Raw genomic sequence first — 16913 nt, 5'->3', positions numbered from 1 at the left:
TGCCATAGGCTACTGCAATGACAAAATTCACACAAATCTCTTTGCGGCCCAAGAATAGTCAGGAACCCGTGCAAGGACCCACTGTCTTCACCGACGGTTCAGGGAGAACAGGAAAGGCCATTGTTACCTGGAGGGACGGATCTGGGTGGCAGGTTCTGGAAGCTCATGAGGATGGGTCAGCCCAATTGGTTGAACTGAGGGCTGCTGTCATGGCATTTGAGAAATTTTCCCAGGAACCTTTCAACTTGGTCACGGATTCCGCCTATGTGGCTGATACCGCACAGCGGTTGGGTCATTCGGTTTTGAAGGAGGTCAGCAATCACAGAATCACACACAGAATCACAGAATTTCTAGGTTGGAAGAGACCTTTAAGGTCATCAAGTCCAACCCATGTTCTAATACCTCAAATAGATCATGGCACCAGGTGCCACATCCAGTCTTCCCTTAAACACATTGAGGGATGGTGACTCCACCACCTTCCTGGGTGGATGATTCCAGTATTTGACCACTCTTTCTGTGAAAAACTTCCTCCTTAATTCTAGCCTCTATCTCTCTTGGCGCAACTTGAGACTGTGTCCTCTTGTTGTTGCCTGGAGTAAGAGACCGACCCCCAGCTCACCACAGCCGCCCTTCAGGAAGTTGAAGATCCTGCCTTGTTTCATTTACTGAAGACCTTGTCGTGTGCCATCCAGGCCCGGGTTCATCCATTCTATGTTCTGCATGTGAGGAGTCACACCGATTTGCCAGGTTTTATAGTGGAAGGTAACACAAGGGCTGACAAGTTGGCTAACCCAGCGTGGGTAGCGCCTCAGCCTGATGCACTCACGCAGGCCGAGGCATCGCATGGGTTTTTCCACCAGAACACACAGACTCGGCAGAAGCAGTTTCAGCTGACGCCAACTGAGGCTCGTGACATTGTCGAGTCGTGTGATGACTGCCATGCACTTGCTCCGCCTCTACCAGCAGGGGTAAACCCCAGAGGCCTTAGGGCCTTGGAGCTTTGGCAGAGCGATGTCACCCAGATTGACGAGTTTGGCCGGCTCAAGTATGTGCATGTCACTGTGGACACGTTCTCCTCTGCGATGTGGGCTTCGGCTCGCACTGGGGAGAAGGCCCGTGATGTCCTTGCCCACTGGAGGCAGGCCTTTGCCGTTCTGGGCATACCTTCTGCAGTAGGAGTAGTAGTAAAATCTATGTGTTGTACAAGTGGCCGTGCCCCGATCCTGGTTGTTCTAAATGGGCTGCAGCTGTGATGTCCTTAATTGGGCGGCAGCTGTGGCCAATGAAGATAACTGGGATAAAAGGGGGTGGGTCGGCCCATCAGGGAGAGCCTTGGAGGACCCCTGAAGAAGAAGCAGGAACAACACTGCTGTGAAGAACTGCTTGTGAGAAAACCACTGAGAAGGTATGGGACTCTAGAAATATGAAAACAACAATACGAATACAACTATTGGTGACCCCAATGTGATAGAAGATAGGACAGCTGAGAGCTGTGGCAGCCTGAGAGCTGGGACTCTAGAAATAAGATAACAACCATATGAATACAACAATTGGTGACCCCGACATGATAGAAGATATGACAGCCGAGGGGTGTGGCAGCCTGAGAGCTGGGACTCTAGAAATGTGATAACGACAATTGGTGACCCCAACACGATAGAAGATAGGACAGCTGAGAGCTGTGGCAGCCTGAGAGCTGGGACTCTCAGGGATTTGCGAGCAAACCACCCCAAACCACCCCAAAATCCCCGAATTTTGTTGTCAAATCACCCCCAAGCCACTCTAGAAATGTGATAACAACACCTTCTGCTGTGAAAACCAAAAATGGTCCTGCCTGCACATCGCAGAAGGTGCGGCAGTTGTTGCAGTTGTGGGGTGTCTCGCACAAGTTTGGTGTCCCTCGTTCTCCGACTGTTAGTGTTCAGAAACACAGAATCACGGGGGATTATATGTGGTGCTTTTTATTAAGAGCTCTGGGAATCGGGGTGTATTCAACCCAAATCTGACTCCGACCATACATCCGAAATGATCATGGTATATACTCTATCGTTACATAACTTTCATGTTAATTATTAAACTTATATTGTTCTATTGTATACATAAATTTAGCCCCCCTCTGAATTTCCAACATAGTTTCTCACTATTCTTCCTATGGTTATATAATAATTGCATTTAATGACTGAACAATCATCACATCTAAGAATTATATAATTTATCATACTGCTTACGCAGGTGCAGTTGATCTGGGAAAACACAAAGCCTAACATTTTAGATTCTATCTTTAACTTTTTCCAGGGCTGCACTATCACAACTGGTCAAACTCTTGTAGAACGCGCTCGTGGTGCTCGGAAGCGGCTCCTTCAGAAACCAAAACGGGGAATGCAGGGTGAAACCCCGCACGGCCGGTGGGCAAAGGCTTTGTGCACAGTCAGTCATCTCACTGTGCCGCAGAATAATAAAATAAAAATCATAATATATTCTTTTTGATAAAAATCATCAAAAAATCAAATTTTTTTAGTTTTTGAATTTGTATTTGTTACATTTATATTTATATTTATATTTATATTTATATTTATATTTATATTTATATTTATATTTATATTTATATTTATATTTATATTTATATTTATATTTATATTTATATTTATAATTATATACTTGTATTTGTATTATTATATTGTTATTATAATTATAATAATAATTATTATTTTTTGAATATTTATTTGTATTATTATGTTTTGAAATTTTTGTATTATTTTTTCATAATGATAACTCTCAAATCATCCTGTGATTCTGAATCCCCATCTCTCGTTTCAGGCTGCGGACGAGGCACAAGGTTTCTTTTTCATATTGTTAATTTTCTCTTTTTTTTCTTTTTTAAAGGAAAAGGGTGGGATGTCGCCCTGGTTTTTAAGATATTCTAAGCCTTCTGATGTTGACATTCTTGTGGTGAACTTTCTCACACACTTTCTGTGAATAACTCATTGTTTTGCCTTCCTTTATGGAGGAGGAGAGAGTTGAAGGACTGTTGGTTTGAGCAGGGTCATTGGAGAGGTGGCACTGCCACCTTCCAGTGCACTGTCACTTTTGGAAAACTATAAATTATAAATGTGGGGGTCAGAAAATAAACTTCAAATTTTGTCACTTTTGGAAATCTATAAATTATAAATGTGGGAGTCAGAAAAAAAACTTCACATTTTTTCACTTTTGGAAATCTATAAATGTGGGAGTCAGAAAATAAAGTTCACATTTTTTCACTTTTGGAAATCTATAAATGTGGGAGTCAGAAAATAAAGTTCACATTTTTTCACTTTTGGAAAATTATAAATTATAAATTTTGGAGTCAGAAAATAAGCTTCACATTTTTTCACTTTCGGAAAATTATAAATGTTGGAGTCAGAAAATAAAATTCACATTTTTTCAGTTTTGGATATCTATAAATTATAAATGTTGGATTCAGAAAATAAACTTCACGTTTTTTCACTTTTGGAAAATTATAAACTATAAATGTTGGAGTCAGAAAATAAACTTCACATTTTTTCACTTTTGCAAAATTATAAATTATAAATGTTGGAGTCAGAAAATAAACTTCACATTTTTTCAGTTTTGGATATCTATAAATTATAAATGTTGGATTCAGAAAATAAACTTCACGTTTTTTCACTTTTGCAAAATTATAAATTATAAATGTTGGAGTCAGAAAATAAACTTCACATTTTTTCACTTTCGGAAAATTATAAATGTTGGAGTCAGAAAATAAACTTCACATTTTTTCAGTTTTGGATATCTATAAATTATAAATGTTGAATTCAGAAAATAAACTTCACATTTTGTCGCTTTTGGAAAATTATAAATTATAAATGTTGGATTCAGAAAATAAACTTCACGTTTTTTCACTTTTGGAAAATTATAAACTATAAATGTTGGAGTCAGAAAATAAACTTCACATTTTTTCACTTTTGCAAAATTATAAATTATAAATGTTGGAGTCAGAAAATAAACTTCACATTTTTTCACTTTCGGAAAATTATAAATGTTGGAGTCAGAAAATAAACTTCACATTTTGTCGCTTTTGGAAAATTATAAATTATAAATGTTGAATTCAGAAAATAAACTTCACATTTTGTCGCTTTTGGAAAATTATAAATTATAAATGTTGGATTCAGAAAATAAACTTCACATTTTGTCACTTTTGGAAAATTATAAACTATAAATGTTGGAGTAGAAAATAAACTTTGTCCATGTGAGACCGCGTGGGCCAGGGTCCAGAGCCGGGCCGAGACACTCAGAATTCTTACCCCAAACCAGCCCAAAATCCCCAAATTTGGGGTCAAACCACCCCAAAATCCCCAAATTTGGGGTCAAGCCACCACAAATCCACAAATTTAGGATCAAACCACCCCGAACCACACCAAATCCCCAAATTTTTTGTCAAATCACCCCCATACCACTCCAGAACCCCCAAATTTGGGGTCAGACCGCCCCAAAATCCCCAAATTTGGGGTCAGACCACCTCAAGAGCCCCAAATTTGGCTGAAATCCTGTCCCAAATTACCCCCAAAGCCCCAAATTTGGGGTCACACCACCCTAAACCCCCCAGATTTGGGATTAAACCACCCCAAAACCCCCAAATCCCCAAAATTTTTTGCCAAATCACCCCATAAGCCCCAAATTTGGGGTCAAACCACCCAAAACGCCCAAATTTGGGGCCAAGCCACCCCAAAACCACAAAATTTAGGATCAAACCACCCCTAGAACACCCAAATTTGGGGTTACACCATGCCAAACCCCCAAATTTGCGAGCAAACCACCCCAAAATCCCCAAATTTTGTTGTCAAATCACCCCCAAAAATACCCCCAAACCCCCAAATTTGGGGTCAAACCAACCCAAAATCCCCAAATTTGGGGTCAAGCCACCCCAAAACCCCCAAAATTTGGGGTCAAACCACCCCAAAACCCCCAAAATTTGGGGCCAAGCCACCCCAAAACCCCCAAAATTTGGGGTCAAATCACCCCAAAATCCCCCAAATTTGGGATTAAAACACCCCAAAACCTCCAAATTTTGTTGTTGTCAAACAACCCCCAAATCCCCAAATTTGGGATCAAAGCACCCCAAGGCACCCCAAAACACCAAATTTGGGGTAAAAATTTCCCCCAAAACCTCCAAATGTTTTTGTCAAACCACCCCAAAATCACCCCAAAATCCCAAATCTGGGGTCAAACCAGCCCAAAATCCCAAATTTTGGGGTCCAATAAAAATTCCTGGAGCATTTTGGGTTCATCCGAGACCTTTTATTGCTCTGGGGGAGACAGCGAGGGACAGAGTGACCACTGAGTGACCACAGAGTGACCACAGGGTGACCACAGGGTGACCACTGAGTGACCACAGGGTGACCACAGAGTGACCACAGAGTGACCGCTGAGTGACCAATGAGTGACCACAGGGTGACCACAGAGTGACCACAGGGTGACCACAGGGTGACCACTGAGTGACCACAGAGTGACCACAGGGTGACCACTGAGTGACCACAGGGTGACCACTAAGTGACCACAGAGTGACAAATGAGTGACCACAGTGGCCACAGGGTGGTCAGTGGTCAGCAGATGGTCAGCAGATGGTCAGCAGGAGGTCAGCTTGTGGTCAGCAGTCCATGGGTGGTCAGCAGGAGGTCCATGGGTGGTCAGCAGCTGGTCAGTGGATGGTCAGCAGGTGGTCAGCTTGTGGTCAGTGGTCAGTGGATGGTCAGCAGGAGGTCAGCAGGTGGTCAGCGGTCCATGGGTGGTCAGCAGCAGGTCAGTGGCCAGAAGGTGGTCAGCAGATGGTCAGCAGGAGGTCCATGGACGGTCAGCAGGTGGCCAGAGGGTGGTCAGCAGTGTCCAGCAGATGTCCAGCAGGTGTCCATGGATGGTCAGTGATGTCCATGGATGTCCATGGGTGGTCAGGAGGAGTGGTTGGATGGGGTGTCCAGCAGATGTCCATGATGTCCAGCAGGTGGTCAGTGGGTGTCCAGCAGGTGTCCATGGTGGTCAGCGATGTCCACGGGCGGTCAGTGGGTGTGGTTGGTTGGGGTGTCCAGGGGGTGTCCAGGGGATGGTCAGTGATGTCCATGGGTGTCCATGGACGGTCAGTGATGTCCAGCAGATGTCCATGGATGGTCAGGGATGTCCATGGATGGTCAGTGATGTCCATGGGTGGTCAGTGATGTCCATTGGTGTCCATGGGTGGTCAGGGATGTCCATGGGTGGTCAGGGATGTCCAGCAGATGTCCATGGATGGTCAGCAGAAGGTCAGGGGTGTCCATGGATGGTCAGGAGATGTCCAGATGTCCACCTCTCAGTAGGCGTGGTTGGACACGAACAGGGACTCGCTGGCTGCCGCCCCCGCGGTGCCACTGGGGGTGTACTTACCCTGGCATGCCAGGGAGTTGGCCTGGGGACACAGGGGACACGTTGGGGACATCAGGGACAGCTGGGGACACTGGGAACACTGCGGACATTGGGGACACTGTGGACATTGGGGACACCAAGGGTGTTTAGGACACTGAGAGTGTTGGGGACACTGGGGACATTCAAGATGTTGGGGACATTGGGGGTGTTTATGACATTGGGGACATTGGGGACATGAGGGACAGCAGGGGACAGAAAGGGACACTGGGGACATCAGGGACATTGGGGACATTCAGGATGTTGGGGACATTGGGGATGTTTGGGACATTGGGGACACCAGGAGTGTTGGGGACACTGGGGACATTTGGGGACACTCAGGGTGTTGGGGACATTGGGGACACTGGGGGCGCTGCTGTCCCCCAGTGACCTCCTGGGCCACCCTGTCCCTGTCCCTGTCCCTGTCCCTGTCCCTGTCCCTGTGTCCCCACGAGGTGTCACCCCCAAATCTCCTCCTGCCAGCCCCACCACTCCCACACCCTGAACCCCTCAATGCCCCCAAGGTGTCCCCAAGGTGTCCCCAAGGTGTCCCCAGTGTCCCCAAACATCTCCACCTCACCCTCTGAAGCCACCTCAGATGTGGCTCCTCTGCTCCCACCTCTCCCTGGTTGACCCAACCCCAGGAACACCCAACATCTCAAAATCTTGAAGTCCCAATGGTGACCCCAATGTCCCCAAGGTGTCCCTAAAGCCCTCAAGGTGTCCCCAAAACCCCAAAGTGTCCCCACCTCAGCCTCTGAACCCTCCTTAGATGTGGCTCCCACGTCTCCATGGTCAACCCAACTCAAGGAACACCCAACACCCCTCATGTCCCCTAGACCCCCATGGTGTCCCCAATGTCCCCAAGGTGTCCCCAAGGTGTCCCCAGGTGTCCCCAAGACCCTAAACATCCCCACCTCATTCTCCGAACCCTCCTGAGATGTGGCTCCTCTGCTCCCACCTCTCCATGGTTGACCCAACTCAAAGAACACCCAATGTCCCCAAGACCCCTCAATGTCCCTGAGGTGTCCTCAAGGTTCTCGAGGTGTCCCCAATGTCCTCAAGGTGTCCCCAATGTCCTAAAGACCCCAAATGTCCCTGAATTATCCCCACCTCAATCTCCGAACCCACCTCAGATGTGGCTCCCACCTCTCCACAGCCAACCCAAGGAACACCCAACGTCCCCAAGACTCCTCAATGTCCCCAAGGTCCCCAAGTCCCTGAGGTGTTCTCAAGGTCCCCAAGGTGTCCCCAATGTCCCCGAGACCCCAGACATCCCCACCTCACCCTCTGAACCCACCTCAGATTTGGCTCCTCAGCTCCCGTCTCTCCACGGTCAACCCAACCCAACAAACACCCCCAAGTCCCCAAGACCCCAACGGTGTCTCCAACGCCACCAAGGTGTCCCCGGGTGCCACCTACCAGGGCTCTCTTGACGTACTCCTCCTGGGCCGCCTTGGTGTTGTCCTTCTTGCCGCCCCAGGCCTTGAGGGCCGAGGCCTGCAGGGCGCGGCCGTACGAGGTCAGCGCCCAGGGATGCAGCAGCGGGCAGCGGTTGATGGTGTTGAGGTTGATGGAGGCCTCCTCCACACTCTGACCGCCCGAAAGGAATGTGATCCCTGTGGGGACATCGAGGGGACACTGTGACATCACTGTGACATCACTGTGACATCACTGTGACAGCATGGAAACATTGGGATAAAGCAGGAATGGCACAGAAACACCCCAGGAACACTGGGGACATTGGGGACAGCGGCTGATGGCGTTGAGGTTGATGGAGGCCTCTTCTTCACTCTGCCACCCGACAGGAATGTGATCCCTGGGGGGACATTGGGGACAGCACTGTGACACCAGCCTGGGGACAGTGACACAGCTCAGACACAGCTCAGGGACACTGGGGACATTGGGGACAGCGGTTGGAGCGTTGAGGTTGATGGAGGCTCCTCCTCACTCTGACCCCCCGACAGGAACGTGATCCCTGCGGGGACACCAAAGGGACATAGGGACATCAGCCTGGGGACAGTGACACAGCCTGGGGACACTCAGATAGGCCAGACACAGCTCAAGGACACCATGGGGACATTGGGGACAGCGGTTGGTGGCGTTGAGGTTGAGGCGTTGAGGCCTCTTCTTCACTCTGGCCACCCAACAGGAACGTGATCCCTGCGGGGACATTGAGGGGACACTGTGACATCACTGTGACATCACTGTGACAGCATGGAAACATTGGGATAAAGCAGGAATGGCACAGAAACACCCCAGGAACACTGGGGACATTGGGGAGAGCAGCTGATGGCGTTGAGGTTGATGGAGGCCTCTTCTTCACTCTGGCCACCCAACAGGAACGTGATCCCTGGGGGGACATTGGGGACAGCACTGTGACACCAGCCTGGGGACAGTGACACAGCTCAGACACAGCTCAGGGACATTGGGGACATTGGGGACAGCAGTTGATGGTGTTGAGGTTGATGGAGGCTCCTCTTCACTCTGGCCACCCGACAGGAACGTGATCCCTGGGGGGACATTGAGGGGAAATCATCAGGACAGTCGGGGGACATGGGGATGGCTCAGACACAGCCCGGGGACATTGGGGACATTGGGGACAGCGGTTGGTGGCGGTGAGGTTCAGAGAGGCTCCTCCTCACTCTGACCCTCCAACAGGAATGTGATCCCTGTGGGGACGCTGAGGTGACACTGAGGTGACGCTGACCTGGCATGGCGGGTGGCACCGTCCTCCTCAGGGCGGTGACCGTGGCCATGGCACAGTGACAGTGACACAGTGACAATGGCACAATAACAATGACACAGAGGTGACAATGACACACAGGTGACAGTGACACACAGGTGACAGTGACACTGACCTGGCACGGCGGGTGGCACTGTCCTGTGCAGGGCGGTGGCTGTGGCCATGGCACAGTGACAGTGACACAGTGACAATAACAGTAACAGTAAACAATAACAATGACGCAATGGCAATGACAATCACAATGACAATGACACACAGGTGACACACGGGTGACAGTGACACTGACCTGGCACGGCGGGTGGCAAGGTCCGTCGCAGCGCGGTGACCGTTGCCATGGCACACAGTGACAGTGACAGTGACAATGACAATAACAGTAACAATAACACAATAACAATGACACAATGACAGTGACAATAACAATAACAATGACACAGGTGACACACAGGTGACACAGAGGTGACACTGACCTGGCACGGCGGGTGGCACGGTCCGTCTCAGCGCGGTGACCGTGGCCATGGCACACAGTGACAGTGACAGTGACAATGACAATGACACAATGACAATGACACAATGACACAGAGGTGACAATGACAATGACAATGACAATGACACAGGTGACAATGACACACAGGTGACAGTGACACTGACCTGGCACGGCGGGTGGCACGGTCCATCGCAGCATGGTGACCGTTGCCATGGCGATTTCCTCGGGGCTGTACTTGGTGGCACAGGCGTGTCCCGCTGTCACCATGTTGGGCTTCAGCAGCGTCCCCTCGAGGTACACGTGGTGGTCACTGAGCGCCTTGTACACGGCTGCCAGCACCTGGGGACATTGGGGACATTGGGGACATTGGTCACTGAGCGCCTTGTACATGGCTGCCAGCACCTGGGGACATTGGGGACATTGGGGACATTGGGGACATTGGTCACTGAGCGCCTTGTACACGGCTGCCAGCACCTGGGGACATTGGGGACACATGGTGACACACGCTGACACATGGTGACACATGGTGACATCCCTGGTGTCCCCTCGAGGTACACGTGGTGGTCACTGAGCGCCTTGTACATGGCTGCCAGCACCTGGGGACATCACAGGGACATGGTGACACTGGAGACATTGGGGACATTGGGGACATTGGTCACTGAGAGCCTTGTACACGGCTGCCAGCACCTGGGGACATCACAGGGACATGGTGACACTGGGGACATTGGGGACATTGGGGACATTGGGGACATTGGGGACATCGGTCACTGAGCGCCTTGTACACGGCTGCCAGCACCTGGGGACATTGGGGACATTGGGGACATTGGGGACATTGGGGACATCACTGGGGACATCGGTCACTGAGGGCCCTGTACACGGCTGCCAGCACCTGGGGGTGACACTGGGGACATCACTGGGGACAATCCAGGGACATTGGGGACAGCACTGGGGACACAGCAGGTGCCACCAAACCCCCTCAGGTGTCACCAAACCCCCCAGGTGCCACCATCCCCTGTCCAGGTGCCACCTCCTGGTGTCACCAACCACCACAGGACACCAGGAGGTGACACCGGGACAGTTTGGGGACACCTGGAGGGGACTCAAAGCCACCCAGGTGCCACCAAACCCCCTCAGATGTCACCTCCAGATGCCACCAAACCCTCTGGAGACGCCACCAAACTCCCTCAGATGCCACCTCCCGGTGTCACCCCGCCCCTGGGGACACTTGGGGACACTTGGGGACACTCTGGGGGTGGCACTGACCTTCTTGGTGACATACTGGCACGTCTTGAGGTCGTGGTCACCGTCCGGGAGGATCTCGGGCTCCACGATGGGGACAATGCCGTTCTGGGGACACCGAGGGGAGAATGGGGATATGTGAGACAGGGGGGACATTGGGGGCAATGGGGACACTGGGGACATGATGGGGACACTGGGGACACAATGGGGACACGATGGGAACACGATGGGGACACTGGGGACATTGGGGACACGATGGGGACAATGGTCTTCTGGGGACATCAAGGGGACATTGGGGACATTGGGGACACAATGGGGACACGGTGGGGACAACAGGAGGGGAGCCCAGGGCACTGAGGTGCCACCAAACCCTGTCTAGATGCCACCAAAGCCTCTCCAGATGAACCAAACCCAGCCTAGATGTCACCAAACCCGTCTAGATGTCACCAAACCATCCCTAAGTGTCACCAAACCCTCTCCAGGTGTCACCAATCCCTCTCTAGATCCATTAAAACCTCTCTAGATGCCACCAAACCCTCTCTAGATGCCACCAAACCTGGTCCAAATGCCACCAAACCCCCTCTAGATGCCACCAAACCTGGTCCAGATGCCACCAAACCCCTCTAAATGGACCAAACCCAGCCTGGATGTCAGCAAACCCTCTCCAAGTGCCACCAAACCCTCTCTAGATGCCACCAAACCAAGCTTAGATGCCACTAAATGCTGTCCAGGTATCAACAAACCTGGTCTAGATGCCATCAACCCCTGCCCAGGTGCCACCAAATCTTCTCTAAATGAACCAAACCCTGTCTAGATGCCACCAAACCCATTCCAGGTGCCACCAAACCAAGCCTAGATGCCACTAAATGCTGTCCAGGTGCCACCAAACCCTCTCTGGTGCCACCAAACCGGGTCTAGATGCCACCAAACCATCCCTAAGTGTCACCAAACCCTCTCCAGATGCATTAAGCCCCCTCTAGATGCCACCAAACCTGGTCTAGATGCCACCAAACCTGGTCGAGATGCCACCAAACCCTGTCTAGATGCCACCAAACCCCCTCTAGATGCCACCAAACCTGGTCTAGATGCCACCAAACCCCCTCTAGATGCCACCAAACCCCCTCTAGATGCCAGCCACCATCCTTCGATGCCCCCATTCCCAAGCCCAGGCCCCTTGGGGACCCTTGGGGACAGTTGGGGACAGTGTGTGACCTGCTGGCACATGCTGGCATAGCGCGCCAGCATGTTGGCGTTCTCCATGGACCTGAGTCACCTCCTTGTGTCCCCAAACCCAGCCTAGATGGCACTAAACTCTCTCCAGAAGCCACCAAACCTGGTCTAGATGCCACCAAACCATCCTTAAGTGACGCCAAACCTCCTCCAAGTGCCACCAAACCCTTCCTAGATGCCACCAAACCCCCTCCAGATGGACCAAACTCTCCAGATGCCACCAAACCCCCACTAGATCCATTAAAACCTCTCTAGATGCCACCAAACCCTCTCCAAGTGCCACCAAACCCTCTCTAGATGTCACCAAACCTTCTCCAGATGCCACCAAACCCTCTACAAGTGACACCAAACCCAGCCTAGATGCCACCAAACCCCCTCCAGATGGACCAAACTCTCCAGATGCCACCAAACCCCCTCTAGATCCATTAAAACCTCTCTAGATGCCACCAAACCCTCTCCAATTGCCACCAAACCCTCTCTAGATGTCACCAAACCTTCTCCAGATGCCACCAAACCCTCTACAAGTGACACCAAACCCAGCCTAGATGTCACCAAACCCCCTCTAGATGCCACCAAACCCCCTCCAGATGCCACCTCTTCGTGTCACCTGCCCTGCAGCTCCCTCCCCGCCCCCTGGGGACAGTTGGGGACAGGGTGTGACCTGCTGGCAGATGCTGGCGTAGCGCGCCAGCACGTTGGTGTTCTCCATGACGGCGAGGCGCGTGGGCGTGTGCGCCGTGATCTTGAGCACGCAGCGCCACTTGGCAAAGCCAGCGCCGTCCTTCTTGTACTGGGCACAGTGCTCCATGAGGCCATCGAGACCTGGGGACAGACAGGGGACATCATCGGGGACATTGGGGACATTGGGGACATTGAGAAAAAATTTGGAAAAAAATCAGAGAAAAAACAGTGAAAAAGCGAGAAAAAATGATGAAAAAATGAGGAAAATCTTTGGAAATTTGAGAAAACAATGGGATTGGGGATATTGGGGACATTGAGAACATCGTGGAAAAACGAGGAAAAACAGTGAAAAACTGAGGAAAATTGGTGGAAAATTGGGAAAAAATGGGATTGGGGACATTGGGGACACTGGGGTCATTGGGGACGTTGGGGACATTGAGGATGTTGGGGACATTGAGAAAAAATTTGGAAAAAAATTGGAGAAAATTTGAGAAAAATCGGTGAAAAAATGAGAAAAAACGGTGAAAAAATAAGGAAAATCGGTGGAAATTTGAGAAAAAATGATGGAAAATTGGGAAATAAATGGGATTGGGGACATTGGGGACATTGAGGACACTGGGGACATTGGGGACATTGAGAAAAAATTGGAGAAAATTTGAGAAAAATGGTGAAAAAATGAGAAAAATTGGCAGAAATTTGGGGAAAAAATGGTGGAAAATTGGGAAAAATGGGATTGGGGACATTGGGGACATTGGGGACATTGGGGTGAATGGGGACACAGGGGATATTGGGGACATTGGGGCCAATGGAGTCAATGAGGACATTGAGGTCATGGAGGACCTGGAGAGCGTTGGGGACACTGGGGACACTGGGGACATTGGAGGTGTTGGGGGCACTGGGGACATTGGGGACACTGGGGACACTGGGGACACTGGGGGCATTGGGGACATTGGGGACACTGGGGACACTGAGGACGTTGGGGACGTCGGGGATATTGAGAAAAAATTTGGAAAAAAATTGGAGAAAAATCTGAGAAAAAACGGTGAAAAAAGAGGAAAATTGGTGGAAAATTGGGAAAAAATGGGATTGGGGACATTGGGGACACTGGGGGCATTGGGACATTGGGGACCTTGGGGACACTGGGGACACAGGGCACTGAGGGAGCTCCAAGAGCCTGTCCAGCCTTGGGGACATCGGGGACATCATCAGGGGTTGGGGACATTGGGGACATTGAGAAAAAATGGGGGAAAATTTGAGAAAAAACGGTGAAAAAATGAGGAAAATCGGTGGAAAATTGGGGAAAAATGGATTGGGGACATTGGTATAAAATGGGTGGGGAAAGGGAAAAGTTGGAACTGGGGACATTGGGGACATTGGGGACACGGGACACTGGGGACATTCTGGGACATTTTGGGACATTGGGGACATTTGGGGACATTGGGGGCATCGTTGGGGACATCGTTGGGGACATCATTGGGGACATTGGGGGACATTGGGGACACTGGGGACACTGGGGACATTGGGACATTGGGGACACTGGGGACATTGGGGACACTGGGGACACTGGGGACATTGGGGCATTGGGGACACTGGGGACATTGGGGACACTGGGGACATTGGGGGTGTTGGTGACATTGGGGACATTGGGGACATTGGGGACACTGGGGACACTGGGGACATTGGGGACATCGGGGACATCAGGGACATTGGGGACACTGGGGACACTGGGGACACTTGGGACATTGGGGACATCAGCGACACGGGACCCTGTGGTGGCACGGGCTGGGCTGGGAGAGTGACACAGCAATGGGGACACCGGGGTGGCACTGGGGACACAGCTGTGACACAGCAATGGGGACACCGGGGTGCCATTGGGGACACAGCTGTGACAGGGACGGGGACACAGCGGTGGCATTGGGGACAGGGCTGTGACAGGGATGGGGACACAGCTGTGACAGGGATGGGGACACAGTGGTGGCATAGGAGACACAGCTGTGACAGGGACAGGGACACAGTGGTGACACGGGGATGGGGACACCATGGTGGCACTGGGGACACAGCTGTGACAGGGACAGGGACACAGCGGTGACACAGGGATGGGGACACCATGGTGGCACTGGGGACACAGCTGTGACAGGGACGGGGACACAGCGGTGACACGGGGATGGGGACACGATAGTGGCACTGGGGACGCCATGGTGGCATTGGGGACACAGCTGTGGCAGGGACAGGGACACTGTGGTGGCATCAGGGACACGACAGTGACACGGGGATGGGGACACAGTGGTGGCATCAGGAATACATTGGGGACACCGGGGTGACAAAGGAACAGGGACACTGTGGTGGCCTTGGGGACACAGGTGTGACACAGGGATGGGGACACAGTGGTGGCACTGGGGACACAGGTATGACACAGGAATAGGGACACTGTGGTGGCCTTGGGGACACATCGGGGACATTGCTGTGACAGGGACAGGGACACTGTGGTGGCATCAGGGACAGGGCTGTGACAGGGACACAGTGGTGGCACTGAGGACACGGTGGTGACATGGGGATGGGGACACCATGGTGACACAGGGATGGGGACACTGGGGTGACACAGTGGTGGCACTCAGGACACAGCAGTGACAGGGACACAGCGGTGACAGGGACATGGTGGTGGCACTGGGGACACCTTGGTGGCCTTGGGGACAGGGCTGGGACTGGGACAGGGACAGGAACAGGGACACCACAATGGCACTGGGGACACAGCTGGGACAGGGACACAGCGGTGACAGAGACACGGCAATGGCATTGGGGACACCATGGTGGCCTTGGGGACACAGCAGTGACAGGGATGGGGACAGGGCTGGGACAGGGACAGAACGGTGGCATTAGGGACACAGCTGTGACAGGGATGGGGACACGGTGGTGATAGGGACAGGGACACGATGGTGGCACTGGAGACACCATGGTGGCCTTGGGGACAGGGCTGTGACAGGGACAGAATCGTGGCAATGGGGACACAGTGGTGGCACTCAGGACAGAACGGTGACAGGGACACAGCGGTGATGGGGACACAGCGGTGGCATTGGGGACACCATGGTGGCCTTGGGAACACGGCTGTGACAGGGATGGGGACAAGGATGGGACAGGGACACAGCGGTGGCCTTGGGGACAGGGCTGGGACAGGGATGGGGACACAGCAGTGACAGGGACACAGTGGTGGCCTTGGGGACACCATGGTGGCCTTGGGGACAGGGCTGGGACAGGGACAAGGACATCACGATGGCCTTGGGGACAGGACTGTGACAGGGATGGGGACACAGTGGTGACAGGGACAGGGACACAGTGGTGGCACTGGGGACACCATGGTGTCCTTGGGGACAGGGACAGGGACAGGGACACCATGATGGCCTTGGGGACAGGACTGTGACAAGGATGGTGGCACTGGGGACAGGGCTGTGACACGGACAAGGACACCATGGTAGCCCTGGGGACACAGTGGTGGCCTTGGGGACAGGACTGTCACAGGGACAGTGACACAGTGGTGGCCTTGGGGACATGGTGGTGGCCTTGGGGACAGGGTGGTGACAGGGACAGTGACACCATGGTGGCCTTGGGGACAGGGCAGTGGCCTTGGGGACATGGCGGTGGCCTTGGGGACACCATGGTGGTCTTGGGGACAGGACGGTGGCCTTGGGGACACCATGGTGGCCTTGGGGACAGGGCTGTCACTCACCCTGAGTCATGGTCTCGCCGTTGGTGCCAGCCAGGGGCACCACGCCCTTGTCCACCTGGGGGACAGTGACAGCATCACAGGGACACCGGGGACACCGGCACGGCGCCGATGGCCCCGAGTGTCCCTGGTGTCCCCAAACTGTCCCTGATGTCCCCAAGTGTCCCTGGTGTCCCCAGAGCATCCTTGATGTCCCCAAATGTCCCTGATGTCCCCAAACTGTCCCTGATGTCCCCAAGTGTCCCTGATGTCCCCTCAATGTCCCTGATGTCCCCAAATGTCCCCTGATGTCCCCAAACTGTCCCTGATGTCCCCTCAATGTCCCTGGTGTCCCCAAGTGTCCCTGATGTCCCCAAAGTGTCCCTGATGTCCCCAAATGTCCCCACATCACTCCC

At 52.1% G+C, this 16913-nt stretch overlaps 1 protein-coding gene across 1 annotated transcript in view; it reads right to left on the bottom strand.

Moving 5' to 3' along the window:
* Positions 1–6318: 6318 nt before the first annotated feature.
* LOC134427976 (fructose-bisphosphate aldolase A-like) overlaps positions 6319–16913 on the bottom strand; it is a 57433-nt gene continuing 46838 nt past the window's right edge. The window contains exons 2-7 of the mRNA XM_063174227.1: positions 16522–16576; positions 12781–12941; positions 10914–10997; positions 9815–9989; positions 7843–8039; positions 6319–6427 (exon numbers count right to left, since the gene is read on the bottom strand). Coding sequence (XP_063030297.1) covers positions 6332–6427; positions 7843–8039; positions 9815–9989; positions 10914–10997; positions 12781–12941; positions 16522–16576 — 768 coding nt within the window. The 3' untranslated portion in view covers positions 6319–6331. The remainder of the gene's footprint in view (positions 6428–7842; positions 8040–9814; positions 9990–10913; positions 10998–12780; positions 12942–16521; positions 16577–16913) is intronic.

This window comes from Melospiza melodia, chromosome 21 (assembly GCF_035770615.1).
Source record: "Melospiza melodia melodia isolate bMelMel2 chromosome 21, bMelMel2.pri, whole genome shotgun sequence".
NCBI classification, from domain to species: Eukaryota; Metazoa; Chordata; class Aves; order Passeriformes; family Passerellidae; genus Melospiza; species Melospiza melodia.
This window is presented reverse-complemented; position numbering and strand designations above follow the sequence as displayed.